The sequence below is a fragment of the Melospiza georgiana genome, chromosome 1 (genome assembly GCF_028018845.1).
Source record: "Melospiza georgiana isolate bMelGeo1 chromosome 1, bMelGeo1.pri, whole genome shotgun sequence".
NCBI lineage: Eukaryota > Metazoa > Chordata > Aves > Passeriformes > Passerellidae > Melospiza > Melospiza georgiana.
In genome coordinates this window covers 46,008,975-46,029,838 of record NC_080430.1, presented here as the reverse complement: position 1 = coordinate 46,029,838, position 20,864 = coordinate 46,008,975, and the positions used below count along the sequence as shown (strand labels likewise).

Below are 20,864 nucleotides of genomic sequence, written 5' to 3'. Positions count from 1 at the left end.
ATGTTCCTCACTTACTGGATTCCTGACTTGGGACTTTGGAATATAATTTGGATATGCACTAAGAATTCCCTGCTCCTTTTAGTTGATAGGAGTTGTGGTTTGAATAGACCAAAGGCTAATTGTATATTGGAGGCTTTAAAAATTCATTATGTCTATATTGAAAATTGTGTTGAATTTATTTGGACATTCCTTATCTAATGGATCCATAACTACACAAGTGACACGGCAATATATAATACCCAGGAATTACTATGCATATAATGATTTTACATTGTTTCCATTCCCTTTATAAAACTTTATTGCATTTAAGAATTTGTGATTTAAGGGTTATAAAGTTTACAAGCCAGTAAATGATCTTCATAGAAAAGCTTGAGTCAATCTCTAAATAGGCAAACAACATAAGACTGTACTTCAAATAAAACCTGTAAACTTTATCTTAAATATTTCAGGTTAAGCGAGATTTTTTGTGTTTTATTTTACTTTACCTGTTCTTGCTTGGTCTCTGAGCTTCTACAAGGCTCTGTAAACTCCTGTTGTTCTCCACCAATATCTGCATTTCCAGACGCAAGTTCTCCAACTCATTTAATTGTTCCTAAGCAAGTGAAATCCAAAACATTTTATTCAAAGACCAAATTGCAATTCCTATTTTCATTTCTAGCTGAACTTGTTTTTTGAGTAGAATAGAAGACAAAAAATATTTCTCAGAAAACAGGCATGGTTCTCTGGCAAATATACCCTTCTATCTATAGTTGCATTAGAAACTTTGAGAATAGTTTCAGCAGCAAAAATGATGTTACCATTTGACAATCATGAACACAAACCAGCACAGTCCTTGGGAAAATGAGATTTACAGACATCCCAAGCAAGTTGCCACCAATTGTTCCCAGCCTAAGTAAAGGGAAAACCAAAACCTGCCTTCCTGCTTTAATGGACATACTACTAAGCAGAGCTCACTAAAAAAACCTGAACTCTGCAGTCTGTCTCATTTTGACCTTACAAATTGCCAGAAGAGATTAACTCATAGTACCTTCAGCCTTAGAATTTCATCATTTTTTGCTCTTCGTTCTTCATTCAGTTCATGCACAAGGTGCTCCAGATTTATTGCAGAGGCCCTTCGATCAGCTATTTCTTGCTCATGAGTTTCCAAAAGCTTGGCCAAATTCACATCAAAATTAGGAGGAGTTTTAGGACACTGGCAAAACCCAAACATATAAACTATTAGTAAAGGACTATTTTCCCTATGTATTGATTGCATGCTTTAATACTTCATTGGAGACATAAATTAATAAATTTCTGGCAGGCAAATCATCAATAATTACAAACTATGTGAAAATGTTTCTCTCAAATGCCATACCTGAGGAAATGTTACTGAAGATGAGTCCACAAAGCAATCTATTTGCTTCATCTTCAGTTCATATTCACTCTTCCTGTTCTCCAGTTCCACTGTCATTTTGTCTAACTATTAGAAACACAGGAAGAATTAAAGTAGCTCATAATACACATAAAACAGGAAACAAAACAGCACTCAGATCTATATTTTGAGGAAATTTAAGTACACCACAAGTTATTTTAGATTAACAAAGACTTCACTTTTTATAACTCTTCTGTATTTAGTCAATCACTGTTAAACTCTCAATAGTTGTATGCAACAAGCATTTTTGAAAGGATCTATACATCTAACTACTTTGTAATTCATCTCAATCTTGTTCTTGTTAGTATTTGATTTTCTTGCCTTGCTAACACAATCTACCTTTCAAAGGGGATGCAAGCACAGAAAAAAGCTATTATGAACTTGGTTGGCAAACACTACTGGTCAAAACATGATTTGATACAAAGATTTTAGTGATATAGATTCAGTTTCCCCAAGAGAATATGGTAACTTGACAAAAGAACTCCTCTTCCAAAAAATAACTTACTTGAGTCTTTGCCAACACAAATATATTACTTAGCACTATGAGTTGTGACAACTAGAGATATAATTTGTACAAAGGTTTAACATAGCTATTTAGTCTGCAGCAGCTCCAAACCACTGCATAATTTACAGAGCTTAGCAGTTATCTCTATTGCATAATGATACCATTTATAATGGTATAGTGGATAAATGTTAAGCAGAGGAAAAAAGTTACACTGCTGATAACCTGAGGTTGCCCTGCTCTTACAGGTACTGATAATTTTACTCTGCTATCAGAGTACACATTTTTGTGATCTCTAGACAACAGTTTCAAAACATTAAAAGTTACCTAATCTTTGTTCAGAAGTTACTGAGCTACTACTTTCCTTTTACAAGGAGGAGCATTTCTCTTCACCAAGAGGACTATGTACCAGATGCTTTAAAATGACAAGTGAAACCTTTTTCAGAAGCTACAGCTGACCACAACTGAGCTCTCAATGAGCTAACTGTGAATATTTCTTTGTTTTACCTGTTCCCTGAGTTCCTGGATTACAGCTTCTTTCTTTGCTAAGTCTTCCTGTGCACACTGGAGCAATGCATGGTGTTTCTTAGAGGCCTCTGTCAGACTGGTCAGCTGATCAGCAGTATGATGCAATTCTTCATACAGAAGGTCCCTCTGTTTTAAGTTGTTGGATGTGTAAAAAAAGAAATATTAAAGTTATTGCTCTAAGTCAGTTGGTTCAAGATGTTTTGTCATTGGTGCTGAGATTGCTAACAGCTACAAGCATCTCCCTTTTCCTTCCACTTCTTCATCATGAATTGTAGCAAGCATTCATCTATAAATTTATTTCAGCATATTTTGATATCCTTGTCTTGGTTACAGAACAAAAATGAGAACTTTTCCCCAGTATAGTGACAATTAAGATTCTAGTGGAAGATCTTTGGAATTAGTCACTATTTTAAAATATAAACTGTACTTCAAAAGAAACCAGAAAAGAATGTATAGATTTTAATCACACTGAAGTGATTACAGCTTTTTTTAGTGCACTGATATTCCACAGCTACCTTTAGATTTACTCTAGGATCTATACTCCCACCCTATCTGATGGGGCATCATACCTAAACAAGATGTGTTAACACATAAGGAGAAACCTCATCTAGTATTTTAAATGCAACCTCAGATTAGTCCTTCTTGTCCAGTTAAGAAAGTATTAAGAAATTAGTAACTGAAGTATAAAGTAAAGGAGAAATGCTATAATTTCACCAGGAGCCAGATATATCCAAGGATAACATTGAAACAGGAACTGGAACTAAGTTAAAAAAAGCCAAAATCCCCTTAAGTGATCCATTTACTAGACAACTCAGCTTTGGTTTTCAGAATGTCACTTTTAGATATGACTATGAACACAATCTGTTTATTTTAAAATAGATTTACATTCTGTTTAATATCCTTTGAGAAACATAGTCTTCCTTGGAGGACTTTATTGGTGCTATCTGATTGGACCAGCAAATCTAATCACAGATGATCTTGTAGAAATTACATGTAAGGAGCTGCTAGTATTTTGACTGTTACACATGTTAAACAACAAAATGGTGACAGCAATAATAGAAAAGACAGAGTTAAAGAAAGATACAATATTAAAAAGCAAAACCACATGTGAATCAAATGTGTGCCCTAGATCTGCTTCCAGCAGGTGGAGCTTTTAGTTTAAATTATGAGCAAAGAAAAGATATTGCTGAATATAGTTCAGTGGGGGAAGAGACACTGTGGAACATAATATATTCTTCTACCTATTTTAATTTCTCAGCTGCATCATCTAAAGCTGCCATTAAATTCAGCTGATGATTCCTTAGTGGCCTTAACAAAATTAAACCAGGCTCTTAGCATAGGCTTTTATGAAGTAGCTTATAAAATATTTATGTCAAGTAACATGGTAATTTAACAGAATTTGTCAGGTATCTCATGAAAAATTTTTTACGAACAGCTTAACTAGCTGTAGTTTGAACTAAAATGAGGTTAAGTTTTACATGAGCATTTTAAGCAAAACCACAACTAGTTGGTCTGGTTGAACAAATAATCATAAGACACCAACATTAATGTTTTTACCTCAATGTTATCAGCTATTTCTCTTCCTTCCAAGGCTTCCTTCAGTTCTTCAATCTTCTTTTCCCGATCTTCTATGATTCTTGTGCTTTCTTCTTTTGCAGCCAGAACAATATTATACTTGTACTACAAAAAGCATTCAATCAGATTTTAAATATTTTAGAAAAACCTGTTATCAGGTAAAGTTGGCAAACAGAAGCCAAATAAAGGTACATCACAAATATTTTGATGAAAATTAAATTTAGAAATTAGTGACAATGACTAAAACCAGAATGATATATTTTACTTGTTAAATTATACAAACTGTTTGTAGAGATTAGTTGTCAGAATGATATAAAAAGATGATTAACATGAATTAGCCACTACAATACATGTTACCCACTAAAACCATTATTAAAGAGATAGCCATATTTAGAAATCTGTCTCATCAACATTTTTCTTCTATAGAACCTTTGGCATTCACAGTTCACACATATTATGTAAAGCATTCTGTTGGTTGCTCTATTTTCGAACCAGACCTATTTTAATAAAGCAGAGGCATCATATTTATTCATAGTTTTTCAAATACACAGTTTTAGTTCTTTATACTTGTTTTCAGATGTAGAACATAGTAATACCAGCAACATAAAAATTCACTCCATCAAAAATGAATTTACAATTCAGCTTCAATTGCTGAGGTCTTAAATTGCCAATTTCTGAGAAAATCTAAATGTGACTGTCAGCTGAGTGGAGTTTACAGTATGTGAATAGGTCCCTTTAGAGACACAGCTTTTTACCCACCATGTGGAGAGGGTTCACTTTTTGAGACAGCCTTAGGCTTAAAATGTTCAGAAGATTTCAACATGTCAAAACAAAGAAGTTTCCTTCCAAAACACTGCAGCAAGTTATACTGTTTGAGACCTGTGATTAGACATGCCATTGCATCCCATTCTAAAGAACGATACCACGTCCTTCAAAATGACAGAACTTACATTTATATCCTCGAGCTCTCTTGTCAGCCCATCTATGGACTCAGTTTTATGATTAATTGAAGACCTCAGCTCCTGGATCTGTCTCATCAAGTCAGTTACAACTTCCTGCAACATAAAAAAATTAATCCTGATAAAATACGTATAAAATCCATATAATGTATAACTGGACTTTTTTGATATATAATTTGTCAATCCGAAACTTTAATCAATCAGGTGAAAATGAGTCCTCAAACTGCACATATAAAAAATAAACAGAAAATTCATTGCTAAATCACTGGCTTTTGTTCTAAGAACTTAAAGAAAGAGCCAAATAACCTGCAGTGTTCATTAGAAGAGAAGATTGGCCTGCTGATTTAGTCTTAGTAATGCTTTACTAATAGGAGAACAGAACTACTATAATTTAAGGGTTGTTTGTAATGGAAAAAGGCACATTCAAGAAACACCACTGCACTGATAATACCAGGTGATTCTGACCTTATGCATGTCAGATTTTTGGGTTTATGATGGAAAAAGCAATACTTACCATTCCATCATGCCAGGCAGTAAACACACTGTGTGATTTCTTATGGCTGTTTTATAGACAGCACATATGCTTGCAGTAGGGGAACTCAGCTTTCATACTACAACAGTCTTTACATAAAGAAGTGCTTTGATTTTACTTATAAAGATAATGTGACACACAGTCACATTCTTACAACACCTTTCTTACCTTTTCCATCTGCCCATTACAACAGAGCCCTGACTGGAAGGCTCTGTTAATCATCTGGGGAATTATGCATTGTTTAGGCATTGAATGTTTTGTCCAGTAGACAGTTTTACCTTCATTTTTTTTTTTAAACCTTCAGTCAAGTTGTCTTTTCTCTGAATGCAGACCAGTTTCCTACCTCCCTACAAACTTCATGCTAGGAAAAAGTAGGATTTATTTTACTTGGCAATTGGCTAAAATAGCCAGGATTGCCTAAAAGCACAAAATTACTAAGCAGCACAGGAAAGCTCTGGTCTTTCATCTCTACTACAGAACATAGTTACCCACAAGAGTGTGTATCAGAAACCCAAACCTTATCTGTATCATTTGTTTTCTTCAAAGAAGCAATAGTCTCTTCAGCAGCAGCCAGCTCCTGCTCCAACATTTTCAGTTTTGCTTCCTAGAGGAAATATTTGTGAAAGAATGTCTTCACTACCTTTGTTGTATTTTATACAGTACCAAGTCATGACAAAAAAAAGGAAGTAAGTTGTTAACCTTACCTAAATAAATTAACCAGTAGCTTAACAAAACAATATGTAGCCCGAGCACTCTACATTTATTTTGCTGGTAATCAAGCTAACAGTCTGTACACCAATAAAATTGTTATTAATGCCCAAGGAAAGCCACAAACACACAATTCACACATTCAAAATCTACTGTTGTACCTGCTGCTCACACTGTGTCTCCAATTCTGAAAATGGTTTCTCCACCTGTCCTTTTTCAAGTATTTTCAACAGCTCCCTGATAAAAATAAAAACCTGCTTTGACTATATTTCTCACTAGAAATATAATCAAACTTTAACAAGAACAAAGTGATATGAGTTTATATTATTTGTATTAAATTTTTTTAAGTTCTTCAGTTATGACCTTCTCAGTGCTATACAAAAGTCTAATACTTTAGTTACTAGCCTTACACTGCTACCAGTGGCAGAATTTTATCTTTGACATGAAAATTACTAACATGAAAATTACTATACAATAAAATTACTTTAAATAACAATGAATTACTGTTCTGATTTAGATGAAATAAAAAACCCATCTGGAGAAAAACACCTCTACAAATGGGATCCCCGTCTGAATACAACATATAGCACCAATGAGGTCAGATGAAAATATACCCCATTGCTAATTAAAACTTACTTTGAATTGTTTTCTTTGTCTTCTTGTAATTGTAATGTTAGTTTTTCATTATGTTCTTTTTCTGCTTTCAGAAGCTGCAAAAGGTTCTAGAATATCAAAATATATGTTTGCTATAAGAAGTTACAATATAAGGTCTCTAAGGCAATTTAAAACAAAATAAACATCTAAACAAATCCTTAAGATGACTGAAAAAACCCAACCACCCCAGAAAACCTTAATTGGAAATTGGAAGATCTTTAGTTTGTCCTGAAGACATTCAAAAGTAAACTCTTATTTATATTAAGTAATCAAATTTTTTCACCTGCCATTAATAATAGTTTCATATAGCTATGATGTTCCTCAATATCCAAGGATGTGAGGGGAAAATTTGGAATTTTCCATTGTAAATTAATTGGAGGGCATTTTAAAATTCTGTATTTGTTCAAAATACGGAAGTATACAGAGTTTAAACCAATAATATTCTATCTGTCAGCATTCTCTTAAACACTAACAAGGAAAATTTATATGAAATTTGCCGAGCAGGCACCACCTACCCTGCAGAAACACAGGCAAAATTATTTGCAAAATCCCTTGAGCAACCTTGCTGCTGTTTTGCAGTCACTGCAGTTTGACAAGCTTTCAAGGACAGTATCAACTAAATTGCAGCACAGTGATCCACCACAAGCCATAGATCATTTTAACAAGATCACATCCACTAGGAAAATTTTTAAGAAACTGCTTTGTAAAGATAGAATAATTAGACTAGTCTTGGCTAGCCCTGAGATAAAAGGTCATGTCAGCATTTCATTGTCAAGATTCCTTTCCAAAGAAGCATCTTATTCCTTTAGTAATTAACCCATCTCCCTCAACATTTCCAGAGCAATTTCTTCAGCCTAAAAACTTACTATTCATGATGCTACTGGATATTTCTGATGGCCTGTGATTGCAAAAATCTTGCACTAAGTTTGGAAAAAAAATTTGGGTACATCTTCCAAATGAAATCACTAAGAAACCTATTACTACTGTGGAATGTTATCAGTGATACAATAATAGAAATTAGGCAGTCTGGGTTCTGTATAATCAAGTCCTTTAAAATCCTTGACTGTCTTACACTCAGCTCAGTTTTCATTGCTTCTGCTTCTTGCTTCCCCTCCTCAAGTTGTTGCTTCAGCTGGTCTGTCTCAAACTTGGCCACCTCCTGCAAATTGTCGTAGTCATCCTGCAGGCTTGCCTTTTCTTCAAGAATCTTTTCATGTTCTAGTCTTCATAAAAAAACCCAGACCAAATAAACTAGTAAGGGTTTGTGTCCTTATAAAAATACTCCAATCAACTGTGTTTTAAAATATTCAGATAATATACAGAGGGAAAGAATACTCTCCAAACAGACACAGAATGCACCAATACAATCATAGCATTTAATTTCAGTTCCAGATTCCTGGTCTTACAATGCCTCACTCAAAAAATTACTTCAGCTAAGACATGAGCTGCTATAATACAAAATGTAGTGAAGTTTTTCAGGAATAAAAAACAAACCCAAAACATAAAACCAAAGCACCACAAAACAAACTAAACAAAACAGCAACAAAACCCAACATAACTAAATCACATGAGTAATTAAAAATCATACTGATTATCCTCTCCTGATGATAACTGCAATTATTGCAGACAAGGCAATGAGCTTTTCTGGCTTTGATACTCAAACTTCAGTTATTTTTTGTGATTTCTTTCTGCTTGTAACTTTTAGAGTGGTATCATTATGTCACCTGCTTCACGTGACCAGACTGACAAACTGTCCACTTAACTTTTGGAGAGCAGCAAGTTTATAGATATATCCTATTTAATGAAACAATTATATAGGAAAGCCAAATTAAGGCAGGCACATTTTGTTTTCTTTCTAATAATTCCACCATGTTGCCTGAAATAGGCATGGAAGAACAGAGCAAAAAAAACCCAATCAAACAACCCAAACAACCAAACACCCTCCCAAACAAACAAACAAGCAAGCAAAGGACAATCACAAAACAACAACTTTAGAGAAAACGTGAGGTGTAAGTTCACACACAGGAGAGGATCCCTAAATCACTGGATGCATCCAGAAGGGATGACAATTCATTGTACCAAACTGCCAACATACCTGACACTGTCCAGCTGGAACTGGACATCCATATGTCTACCAGAAAGCTGACTTATTTCTTTCTCTTGCTTTTCCCTAAAGGCATTATATTCCAGTTTTACATCAGACAGCTCCTTGTCTGCAGACTGCAGGACAATGCGCAAGTCATGAACTTCGCTTGTCAATACTGTCAAAAAAACCCCAAATAATTTACATGTTATTTGGAAAACTGTGTTAGATATAGGACACATAATGCTACAGAACCTGCTGGGACTACAAAGCTTTGCATGTTTTCAGAGGAATTAATCTCAAAAGTCACACACAAAAAGGCTTCATGAATGGAAAGGGTCAACAAAACACTGACTTTAAAGGTGAATCAAAAGCATTCCAGACAATATCACTGTAATTTCCATGGACAGTAGAGGTTTAATCCTTTGTTTTTACTTAATATTTTAATTTAAAATACTGTATCTTGTACCTCCTGCACATTCAAAGACAGAACCATTTTGAATATTGTATAGTGTGCAAGACTAGGCAAAGATGATATGCAAGTATTAAAAATTGCTTTCTTTATAAGAAAAGAAAAAAAAAATCAAACCAGTATGTCTAACATGCCAAATAGTTACTCAGCACGTGCTATTGCTGATTTAAAACAGTAAGACAACTCAAAACTTTTAATGAAATTTTAGTATTACAAAGACTTACAATCAGCATTGTTTTCACTTTCCTGAAGCTGCTTTTCAAGTGATTTTATCTGTTCAAGGAGCTCCTGGCGCTCTTTACTCCTGTCATTCCTTTCAGATGAAAGAAGCTTGAAAAGAAAAGTAAAAGTTTTTAAATAGAAGGAAGTGTGGGATTGGGTAGGCCACAAACTGTAACAATAATATAACAATGTATTAAAGCATTTCATCAACTGATTATCAACACATTTTTCTTTAAATTCAGTATTTGGTGACTCTGAAATCCCTTAAAGTCCAAGGACAAAACAACTTATATAACTGAAGACATGACCTTATCTAAAAAGTTCATTTAAAAGGAACCCACAGCTTAGGAGCTGATATCACAGATATCAGAAGTGAGACTGATCTGGAAAGAATACAGGCCTTATTTCCTTTTCTAGGATAAACCAACCCTAGCAATTAAGCAAGACTTGCAAATATCTGACAGATAGTTCTGACTGAGATGGGTATTTTCAGCATTCCAAAGTTTAAAATTTCCTTGTCACTATAGCTGTTTTCCAGAAACATGAAGTTGGCCAAACCCAACCACAACAGTGTTTATTTGCTTGTATCTAAGCTCAAGCAGACTTGGATTCACAAGATTTAAAGCAACAAAACCTAACTCAAAACTGCAGTGTTATGTTATATGAACCTTCTCTGCTCACTCCAACTCCAGGGGGTTGGATTAGATGACCTTTAAACCAAACCAAACTATTCCATGATTTTAAATCCTTGTCTTCCAGCACAGCCCTGAGTTATGATGCTGTGTAAATTTGTCAAAATGCAAGTAATATTGCAAGACCTTACCAGACAAAACAGCAGTATGACTGCAGGATAGTTACATGAGCCCTGTATTACATTGTTCTCTCACCTCCTGTATTTGTGCAGAGTGATGCTCCAGTTTATTAATATGCTGCTGGAGTTTCATACTCTTGCTTTCCTCTTCATCCAGCTTTGTCTGCATTGTGCTCAGTTGCTCCTGTGACACAACAGACACTCAAAATTAGAGCACCCATCTTGCACTTTTTTTCACATGCCATATGGCAGTCTGTGCTTATCAAATATAGAAAGTCAACAAGTTTCTATTTTTATGACCTGAACCAACAGAAAACAGAACACTCAAAAAATCATCTGGTATCTTAAGTAGCTGATTTCTCCTATTTCTAACTTAACTGCCAAAACACAAGAAAATCCATCAGTGAATACAAGGGCTGAATCCAAAAAACACTTAGCTTTATAAACACATGTTTATCTTGGAAAAATAAGGCTTTAAAAAGAAATTATTCAAAACATACACTGGTTAAACTTCTTACAGGATCTCTGTACTATGGTAAGCATCAAATAGGGGTTTTGGCTGCTGTGCCAAGTTAGCTCCAGCTTCTAGAGAGCAGTTCAGATAAATTTGTAGTGTTCTTTTATGTGACAAAAGACCCTCCCTGCCCACTAGAAAAGATACAAGCCAATGTATAATGGTGGACAAGCATTATTTGGCAGGTTCCTTCAAATAATGCAGTATTATATATTAAGCTTGTGTATTGTTACAAATGTAGCTGTCAGCTTATAAAGAGGGTTCCTCAGAGACAAGTTATCAGGTTTAAATAGAAAAAAGTATGAACATCCTGCAACAAACTACTTATGATATTCAACCTTCGAATCACTTGCAGTATTTTTGTTGTAAATCCTCTTTCAAGTACAATGTATAGAGAACTGTTTAGAGTTAAGTATTAATGAGGGGCTTCAGTTTCCCATGCAAATCAAAATGCACTTGGTGCAGGGGAGGTACCTCATGGCAAAGCCTTCTTTTTATAAAGTTGCACATACACTTCACTTTTTATTCAGAACATTCACCTGTGCCATTCTGAGCTCCTCAGCAATGGCTTCACATGCTTGTTCACTCATCTCTGGAGGAATTGGCTCTTTTAGAATGTCATCCATCATCTCTTCAGAATGCTGAAAATCTTCAGAATTACAATCTGGGCTTATTCGCGGCACAAGACGAGACCTTAGCTGGTAAGCTCTAGTTGGAGTGGTTATGGTCTGTTACAAAGATTACAAAGCAGTCTTTATTTTAACTGTAAAATGAAACTAAAACTTTGTTGGTATTGTATTTTTTGAATTCTATAGGCAGAATAATTAAATAAAATACTTAAAGTGGCTAGTTCTGAACTACTATTACTTCTTCAGATTTGTCATCTGTTGACAGTAGCATCCATTCAGTTAATACTCCAGAACAAAAAGTAGCCTATTTGGTTTATCATGTATGGAGAACATTCCAGAAAACTAGTTAGGCTAAGGGATCACACGAATTACAGTCTGTACTCTTGCACAACTCAGGAGTAAGTATGTGTGGCCTTAAATAAACTTATTCTCATACCTTAAGGTTTTCTCTGTGTAGCTTATGGAGCTGAGAGACTTCTTGGCGCTTGTGTGCTTTGGTTGCCTCCAGAATGTTTTCAAGATGCTGGTTGGCTTTCTGAAGGGATTGAAGCTCTGATTCCAGTTCCATCTGTTTTTTCCTGTTTAGGAAGTATTTTGCTACTGTCAAAATGACTCCACGAGTATGCCTTCCTATCAGTAAGGATACACTGCAGTATTGCCAATGAGCAAACTGCAGCTGAACTTTTACCCAAACACCAAAATGCATTATTTTGAGAAGAAAGCCACTACTGCTGTATTAAAAAGTAAAAAATAAGGTATAAAAAATTAAAAAGCTAAGCAGCTTATTTGTGCCTGCATAATGAAGCAAGCAGATGGATAACTAAACATGTCAGAAAAAAAATCCATTACATAGTAAGAAATAAGCTGAGAGCTCTGCAGTTCCTTTTATGAGAAAGTGATATCACCCATACCAATATGGTTTTAAGCTTTAAAAATGTTATCCAGTTATATGAGAAGTCTAAACTGGAGCTTGCCAGGATTAAAGAAAATCCTTTAAAGACTTTTTTTTGAAAGTGCTGCTCTGTTAAGATTATTTTGCCCTCTAAGAGTACTTTAGCTGAAATCCAACAGTTGAGCAGAAATTTAGGAATAATTTTCACTAGGTATTTTGCAGAACTACATGCTTTACTGTGATAGTTGCCATTACTGTCATAATGGTAGGGTCAAAGTCTATGCACAAATGGAAACATACTATTTAATCTCTTGGCAGTTTAATGCAATCATTTTCCCTCATGCTCTTGGCATCTGCAGCAAAACTTAGGGAACAGAGTAGAAGTTCTGACTGCAATTGGACAGCAGAAAAATCAGCATATGTTGTTTTTATGAAATTGCTATTTTACTCTACTTTTATTCAGTTACAGCATATGTAACCTGTATGTAAAATTTCAGTCACTCTGAAACTGGAAACAAGTTTAAATTTAGTGAAATTTAGTGACTCCAAAGGCTGAAAAACACATTTCTGTTTGACTGCACTCCACCAAGAAAATGTTGGTAATTGATAATAAAGTGCATACATACTAACAAGAAAGTAAGACATTCACAAAACATGGAACACATAAAATAGAAATCTATTTAATGGGCAGAAAAATAAAGTAATCAATATATAATAATATAAAAAGATTACTGCAATTAATGATATGGAACCATTGATGGACTGCTGAATTGATAATCTCAGTAGATCATGATACTATTATTTATAAAGTTCATAGGATTTGCTACACAGAAACCTAACAATAAAAATACAGATTTGTACAATTGCCTAAAAGAGCAAAAAAGCATTTAAAGCTACTTTGTAAAAATAGAAGTGGGGAGGCAAAATTGTGCCTGATGCTTTTAGAATTACTCTTTAATTTCACTGAAATCAACAGAAAGCAACATTGTTAGGTACAATTAAAATTAATTTTTTAAAAATCAGGTCCCTTTTGCCTTCCAGGCTTGCATTACATTTGATGGAAATGCTATTTTTCTTCTATCTGCAGTTACAAGATCTGAATTTTTCAGAAATGGGGTTAATCAAGTGAAGTAATGTATTATGCACATGCATATGAACACTGAAGGTATTAGTGAGGCCATTCCCATTATCTTGTGATGCCCTCTAGGAGAAGAATGACAGCAAATTCTTTACTACATTAATAAGGGCAAAGTAGAGCCTTACCTCATGTTTATGGATATAATGGATATAAATGTACTACTGACACCGTGTCTTGGCTCTGATTTGAATTAAACCTTTGTTCCCATAACAAGTCTCAAGATAACAGTTTTATTGCCTTCTTAAAAATCTTTGAAGAAATTGAGATAAAAAATTAACCAACAGGTCATCCATAGTTTTCTTGGGCGCTTGGATTCTACATTTATGTTGATTCAAACTTGCAGACTTTAAGTGATTATATTAAAAATTATTGTTGCAAAAAACCAAACCCCCAAATACCCCTCTTATTTGCCCCTATCCCATCAATTCCTACCTCCTGTCAGTACCTCCACCTCTATTATTTCAATTACTGAAGACATCTGCTCTGCATGGAAACTAAGCCAAACTCTCCCAGCACTGTTAGGCAGGTGACTACCAGAATTAAAGGGTATGTCCATCTCCTGCATGGTGTGAAGCATTTTTCTGCATCCTGCTATCAAGAGTGGCTTTGGAAAAGACAAGGAAACCTGCAGCAGTGCAGATGTACCTTCAGATTTAATGATGGCTGTTCCCTAGTCTGGGAATTAGCAAGTTCAACAGGAACATACCCTGTGTGTGCATACCATTATCCTCAAGCTGGCCCTTTCTTACATGCAAAGAATCAGCCTAGCTGGTATAATCAGGATCTGAGTCTTTCAAAAATCAATACGAATAATGACTTAAAACCATTTAATTAGAGATATTTCAATACTGTTTTGTCTCACTTGGTTAGCTCTTTAAATTCTTCATATTCTTGCTTTGAAGATGCCAGTTCAGCTTGGGTCTGCAGCAGATGAGCTTTCAGCCTTTCCACAGATGCCAGTGAGTTGCCTTCCACTGACATGGTGCTGGAATGTAAGCGGTGACCTAAAGAACAAACACAGACCTCTGAAATCACACAGAAGCTCAAATACCTAAAGTTTCACTAGAATCAAAGTGTTTGTCAGCTTTTGAACAGCAGAGCAGCAATTTTGTCATTGAGATTGACAAAAATAGGTACTAGCAACAGTCCACACAAAAACCAGTAATCATTAATATTACTGCAGTCTTCATGATAACTAAGGAGTAAAAAATGAGATTATAGATGACTTTCACAAGATGCAAATCAAAATTCCCTATTGCTGGAAGGCCAACATGAATACAATTAAGTAAAATTGTTTTATCACTCTTCAGGTACCACTTTGAGGAAGGCAAAAATACATCAAGACAGACATTTTCAACACTATGCTGCACACAGCAGAAACACAGTAAGCACATTTATCTGGAAAACATTAGCTTATTTTTACCTTTAGTACTTTTCTCTGTGGCTGAAGCTTCCAAAAAAGCTTTTTCTAGCTCTGCAATGGTCTGAGCATCAATTTCTTGGGCCTTTTTAACTGATTGTAAAGAACGAAGCTTTTTATTCTCCTCTCTGAGATTATGGTTCTCCATGGCGTACTTTGCAATTCGTGGGTGTTGTTCCATCTGTGATAATCAATGTTTTATTCAACAGTTTTTATTTTCCAGACAATGCTATAGCTATCTAGCTGTTACCCTACTACCTTTAATAAGGATTAAATTGTAATAGAAAAGGAAAAGAGGTGTTCCCCATAATGGTTAAAACTACTCAGTTTTTCTTTGGTAATTTTCTTACTGCCTTGGAATCCACTCTCAAGACAGTGAGTTTATATCTTATATGTTTACTCTTTTACTGGTAATAAAGCAGTAAGATGCTTTTCTTGCTGCTCTTGATACCCTTTTCCATTTTAACTTTAAACTTTGGCTTTCTCAACACCATAGTAATGGAATCTTCCTTGCAAGCCATAGTAATGTTTCTGTAGTCAATAAAGGACTGTCCTGAACTTTGTTTCTTTTCCTCCTCCCTTTCCTTTGAAGCTCAATTATGAGCTACAGATTTATGCTACTCTGCCAAGATATTTACTCCTCTTCCCTCCTTGTGTTGGAGGAAATTGTTTTTCAAGAATTTGCCTTCTCTCTTGAGTTTCTTTGTTCTTCAAAACCGCCTCACAAATGACACCACACCCACTAGACACCTGAATAACCCAAAGCTGTTCTTCAAACAGCTCCAGGACCACATCCCCCTTTATATGTCCACCTGGCAGGTGTATTATCTTTCAAAACCCACAGCATTATTGCCATCCTGCTGTCTTTCCCTTTCAAGTGATGTCACAGAGATTGAGGTCTGCGATCTGAATGAGGATTTGTGATTTGGAGACTTCCCTGAGTTGCTGAAAAGAAACTTGCCCTCTGCATAAACCAGATCAGGTGGCCTGTGGCAAGCTCCCACCACAACATCACTCTTACTAAACTCTCCTCTTAGGCAAACTCAAACTCTAAACCCAGCCACTGTCTCTTCCATAGCGAAGCCCCATGTGTTTGAGATGCTTCTGCAAGGGAACCCACCACCCATCCTCTGCTTTTCTGCGTGAACTTCCTAAAAAGCCCCTATTCACACATCACAGGACTACAACATGTGAGCTATCTCACAAAAAAAACTGTTCCAGAAAAGAAACAACAAAGACTTTACCTGTTCTCTGAGTATCTGCACTTCTTCCCTCAAGTCACTGAGGAGATCATCTTGCTCTTTTGGCAGTAACATTCTACCAGCTTCTTTATGACACCTCTCCAAGCGATCAATATGGTGTTCCCGGAATTTAATGATCATTTTATTGGACTGAACAAATTTTTCCTTCTTGGCACACAGCTCTTCTAGCTGTGCCACTTTTTCTAATAAATTCTTAGAAAGCACATAGACAGATTAGTGAATTTTTAAGGTGCACCTCTTACATATGTATGGCAGGCAGACAAATCATGCAAAATCTCAGTTAACAGTAATTTTGTGAATACACAGACTGCCATTTTTATCAGATTTGTAGACCAACAGCTCGTATCAAGAACTAAAATGACACAAAGTGTTGCAAAAACTGTACGTAGAAACTCCAATACGATCGAGTAGAATGAGTATTCTGTTAAGCACCTCAGATGCACTTCGCTAGAGTGCCTGTTTCAGTTAATTTTCTTTAGGAAAAAATAAAATAAATCCATTTGTCTGTCTCAGTACTATACCATGACCGAAGCACAATAAAATGAGAATGACTGGGACATTTGCTTCAAAAAACATACTGTTGATTAAAACACTCAAAATTCAGCAAAATAGAAGCTTGCTCTGTTCAATTTTTTTTAAATTAGAAAACCCCAATAAAGCCCGCAGCCCTTAAAATGATATATACTATCAAAGCTACCCTATGGCTTGTCAGAATTTGAAAGATAGAATAGAAATATAAAATTATTTCAGTTGGAAAAGGCTTTTAGGATCATCAGATCCAAGCATTAATGCACCACTGACAAGTCCACTACTGAACCATTGTCCTTAAGCACTGTAGGTGTTACCTTAAATGTCATTTGACTAAGTTCCCTTGTAACCAAACCTTGCTATTGTTGGACAGAGTATTTTTATTCAAAATCAAGGGAAATCATTAAGAGAGTCTGCTGCAATATGCTTACTTGCCTCTCACCAGAAAGTACACTGAATGCACTTAGAAATATCAGTGTTTTCTTACCTTCTTTTCACCTTCTGATTTCTCCCAGAACAACATCGCTTCAAGAAAGTTGTTCATGTAATTTATATTGCTCTTCCCTTTTTCAACAGCATCTGTAGGGGAAGTCAAAGAAACAAATGCAATATTTATTAAAATACCACTTAGACAGGTTTTTCTACATTTATAACATGACAATTGTGTAAATTAAATTCAAATAAATTCTTTAAACAGTGTAATTCTTCCACAAAGATCATGCGCCATACCCACAGCACACTGTTTAGACAGTCATTCCGAGTCACCTGCAAGTGCTGATAAAGAACACAGCTAATTTACATAATTGTATAATTAACAAAGTTGTTCAAGCATTAAACAGCCTTGCAATGGACTTTAATAAAAGTAAAAGAATCAGTCTGTTCAGCTAAGCATATCTATTAAATGCAAAATCCCTCTGAAATTAATTTGATAAGCCATTATTAGTACAGTTTGTACATATTAAAAGTGGACTGACTGGTTTATGAGAAGGAAGTTTAGGAAAATAAGCTTGAATTCTGTGGACAATTAGTGGTTTAATCTGGAAGGAAAGTGTCCACACAAGGGATTAAGAGGGCTTAATAATCCACTTAGAAATTAATTCAAAATAGTGTGTCTGAAAGTTCTAATACAGGCAAGTCCACTTATTTATGGAATAATAATCACCACAGTATCTATGTGCATGATAGCTACATTATCATGATTTAATATATTTTAAAATGCCATCATGTTTCTGATTTTGTATTTCTGTGATTGAGTATTGCAAACATAATTTAACTGCACAGAGCAAACACAGCTCTGATATATTAGGTTCTTCTCAAAACTCCTCAGTGTTTAACCATCATCAATCACTTGTTTTCCCTCTGAACTCTATCATGGGTCTAAACATTGAGCCTTCTGTCAATATTCATATATTTATGAACCATGTTTCAGTCTCCTACCTCATCTCTGACTTGTTTTTACTGGCTGAACTTGTATGCTAACATAAAAGTACGTTTTCCTTGGGAAAACTCAAGCCCAGTTGCTTTATATTAGACAAGACTTTCTAACTTCTGTCATAACTTCTCCTGCTGTATCTTCTATTTCTTGGCAAGGTCAGGAAAGAGTTGACTCACAAAAACAGTAAGAGTTACAAGACAAAGTTTGCAACCTTGCAATCAAACATTATCAAGCAGCACATTTCAGTGAGAAACATACAGACTGGGAAGCTCTGCTGAGATCTGTATTGCAGATAAAACGGCCTAGTGAGAAGCTTATGGAAGATTACCTAAAAACCCAATTTCCACCTTATATTGAAATCAAATGTCTGTTGGAAGTAAGCATCTCTCTTAGGTTCTTCTGGAAGGGACAAAAAGGGAAAAGTGGGAAGAAAATCCTGCACTGAGCTTAAAAAGAATGCAACGTTGTGCCTTCCCTCTGACTAAAATGTACAAGGAATAACATGCAGACTTTTGGTTACTTAAAGGATTAGGCAGCAAAGATCTTAAGAAGTGGAAGCATATCTAGGTATCATATAACAAAACCATAGTCCAGTACCCAAACTTATGAGGAAGAAAATAAAACTACATTAACAATTTCTGCAAGGTAGCAGATACAAGTACAGGAAATAGAAACCAAAAGCAAAATATGATCCCAGTACATCAGTCTCTACAAAAATACTTATTGTTCAGAAACTTAATGAAGGCCCCCAACCTTCTGGGTTACAGAAGTAGCAAATTCTCCCTCACCTCCAACTCTTACCTTGTGATACAGAAATACTGCACACAGATGGCACTGAAGTTAGTTTAGCAAGCTGCTCTTTCAACTTCTTGACTTCAGCTTGCAGCTGGTTCACATTTCCTTGTGTATCTTCATTTACTACAGCCTTTTACATATAGGAGAAAATTAGGAAAATGTATAAATAAAAATCTTACATGATAAGAGAAAACTCAAAGAATGCAAACCAGTAAAACTACTGAGAACTCCTTCCATCTTAGAAAAGGAAGAATTCCTCGAAAAAGCAAAGTTCCATTCACTGAGAAATCAGCAAGTTGCACTTCAAGTGGAATTAGATGTTAAAAAATGTAATGTTTTTGCAGAATTTTGTCTGGACCTTTTTTCACCAACAAAGCAGTATACATCAGAGACAGTTTCAGCTAAATGACAGCATATTTTTAAACATCCACTCATGAAAAGTTACATTTAGGGCACTAGAATTAATATAGAACAAGTGAACAGAAACAACATTGAATCAGAACTCTTTTTGTCAATTTGCATTTTTATAGATTTACTTTTTCCTTTCTAATGAAGTGCTCTGAGAGCAAGCAATGAATAAGAGCTGTGTGCAGCCATTTCTTAGTGTCCAGCTGTTGTCCTTTATTCCTAACCAAGAGCAAACAAGCCCTTTTCAAAAACACTTTGTCTTTAAAAAAACCACAAAGCAAATTAATGTTTTCAAATAAGCCAAATCAAATTAAATTATTGAAAGCACAGGAGTATTTAAGTGAATCTGCCTTGCTTGCAGATGTGTAACTTAAATGACAAGTGTCTGTTGCTACAATAAAGACATAAAGTAACTTTCTTACCTTGTTTTTAATCAACTTTGCCCTCTGAGCAAAATTAAGAGTGGACAGTGTTTCACCAAAACACTTGGATCCTGGGTGAACGTTTGCAATTATACACGTTTTTGCATTACCACCAAGAGAATCCTATTGAAAACATGCAAGTTAGTTTTATTTATATGTTTTTGGAAACAATAGGAAGCCATCACCTAAAAGATACTGTGTATAATTTTGAACAAATTGCAGAATTAATATCATTCAACAAATAGCTACACAGAAGGTAAGTTTCTCAAATTTTATCTCAGATGTGGGTATAAAGGATGTGACCTTAAATAAAGACTTTATTTAGGACTTCAAAACCCAGACTATATTGAGATACTTTATTCACCTGAACAGCAGGGAGAGGAAGAAATTCTAAACAACTGCAAAAATAATTTTGGTAATTAGCAGATTTGTGGTTACACTACTTTTCAACATCATCTGCTTTTTGTTCCAACCTATCTTCCTTCTGGTTGCAACTATCAAACAAAATCACAAACCAACAGATTATTGAGCAAGGATATAAAAGGATACTCTCCCTTCTACATGCACAGCATTTCTGTACTGTTAAATAAGTAGCTCTCAAATCTCAGGGGAAGGCAGCATTTATAGCTTAAGACTAAAAGTCTGGTACTACAGAATAGTCCACAAGCCTTGATGGCATTCTCAGTCTGTAGTAACAAAGCTCATGTTTGTGGACTTCTTTGCAGCATAGACACCTCAAAAAAATAATCACTTAAAGTAACAGCACACAAGAGTAATTCTCTTCCTATTTTTTTGTATTTTGGGTTGCATTGGAAGAACATAATTCCTCAGTTTCATCAATCTACACAGAACTGGGACGGAACATTGAGAAATTTTGCTGTGATCACAATACTGTGTTGCAATACAAATTTTGTAGGTTTACAAATACTATATTATAATACAAAAATATACTACAGCCATTCAT

General features: G+C 35.1%; 1 protein-coding gene across 1 annotated transcript in view; it reads right to left on the bottom strand.

The window, feature by feature from the left end:
- Positions 1 to 20,864, bottom strand: part of KIF15 (kinesin family member 15) — a 32,927-nt gene that overhangs the window by 4,311 nt on the left and 7,752 nt on the right. Inside the window, exons 10-30 of the mRNA XM_058030069.1 lie at positions 19,901 to 20,023; positions 19,077 to 19,200; positions 17,328 to 17,419; positions 16,295 to 16,504; positions 15,054 to 15,231; positions 14,493 to 14,634; positions 12,037 to 12,178; positions 11,511 to 11,699; positions 10,534 to 10,641; positions 9,649 to 9,754; positions 8,965 to 9,130; positions 7,942 to 8,092; positions 6,852 to 6,937; positions 6,377 to 6,452; positions 6,025 to 6,111; positions 4,967 to 5,071; positions 3,999 to 4,121; positions 2,421 to 2,567; positions 1,355 to 1,459; positions 1,028 to 1,192; positions 486 to 592 (exon numbers count right to left, since the gene is read on the bottom strand). Coding sequence (XP_057886052.1) covers positions 486 to 592; positions 1,028 to 1,192; positions 1,355 to 1,459; positions 2,421 to 2,567; positions 3,999 to 4,121; positions 4,967 to 5,071; positions 6,025 to 6,111; positions 6,377 to 6,452; positions 6,852 to 6,937; positions 7,942 to 8,092; positions 8,965 to 9,130; positions 9,649 to 9,754; positions 10,534 to 10,641; positions 11,511 to 11,699; positions 12,037 to 12,178; positions 14,493 to 14,634; positions 15,054 to 15,231; positions 16,295 to 16,504; positions 17,328 to 17,419; positions 19,077 to 19,200; positions 19,901 to 20,023 — 2,732 coding nt within the window. The remainder of the gene's footprint in view (positions 1 to 485; positions 593 to 1,027; positions 1,193 to 1,354; positions 1,460 to 2,420; positions 2,568 to 3,998; positions 4,122 to 4,966; positions 5,072 to 6,024; positions 6,112 to 6,376; positions 6,453 to 6,851; positions 6,938 to 7,941; positions 8,093 to 8,964; positions 9,131 to 9,648; positions 9,755 to 10,533; positions 10,642 to 11,510; positions 11,700 to 12,036; positions 12,179 to 14,492; positions 14,635 to 15,053; positions 15,232 to 16,294; positions 16,505 to 17,327; positions 17,420 to 19,076; positions 19,201 to 19,900; positions 20,024 to 20,864) is intronic.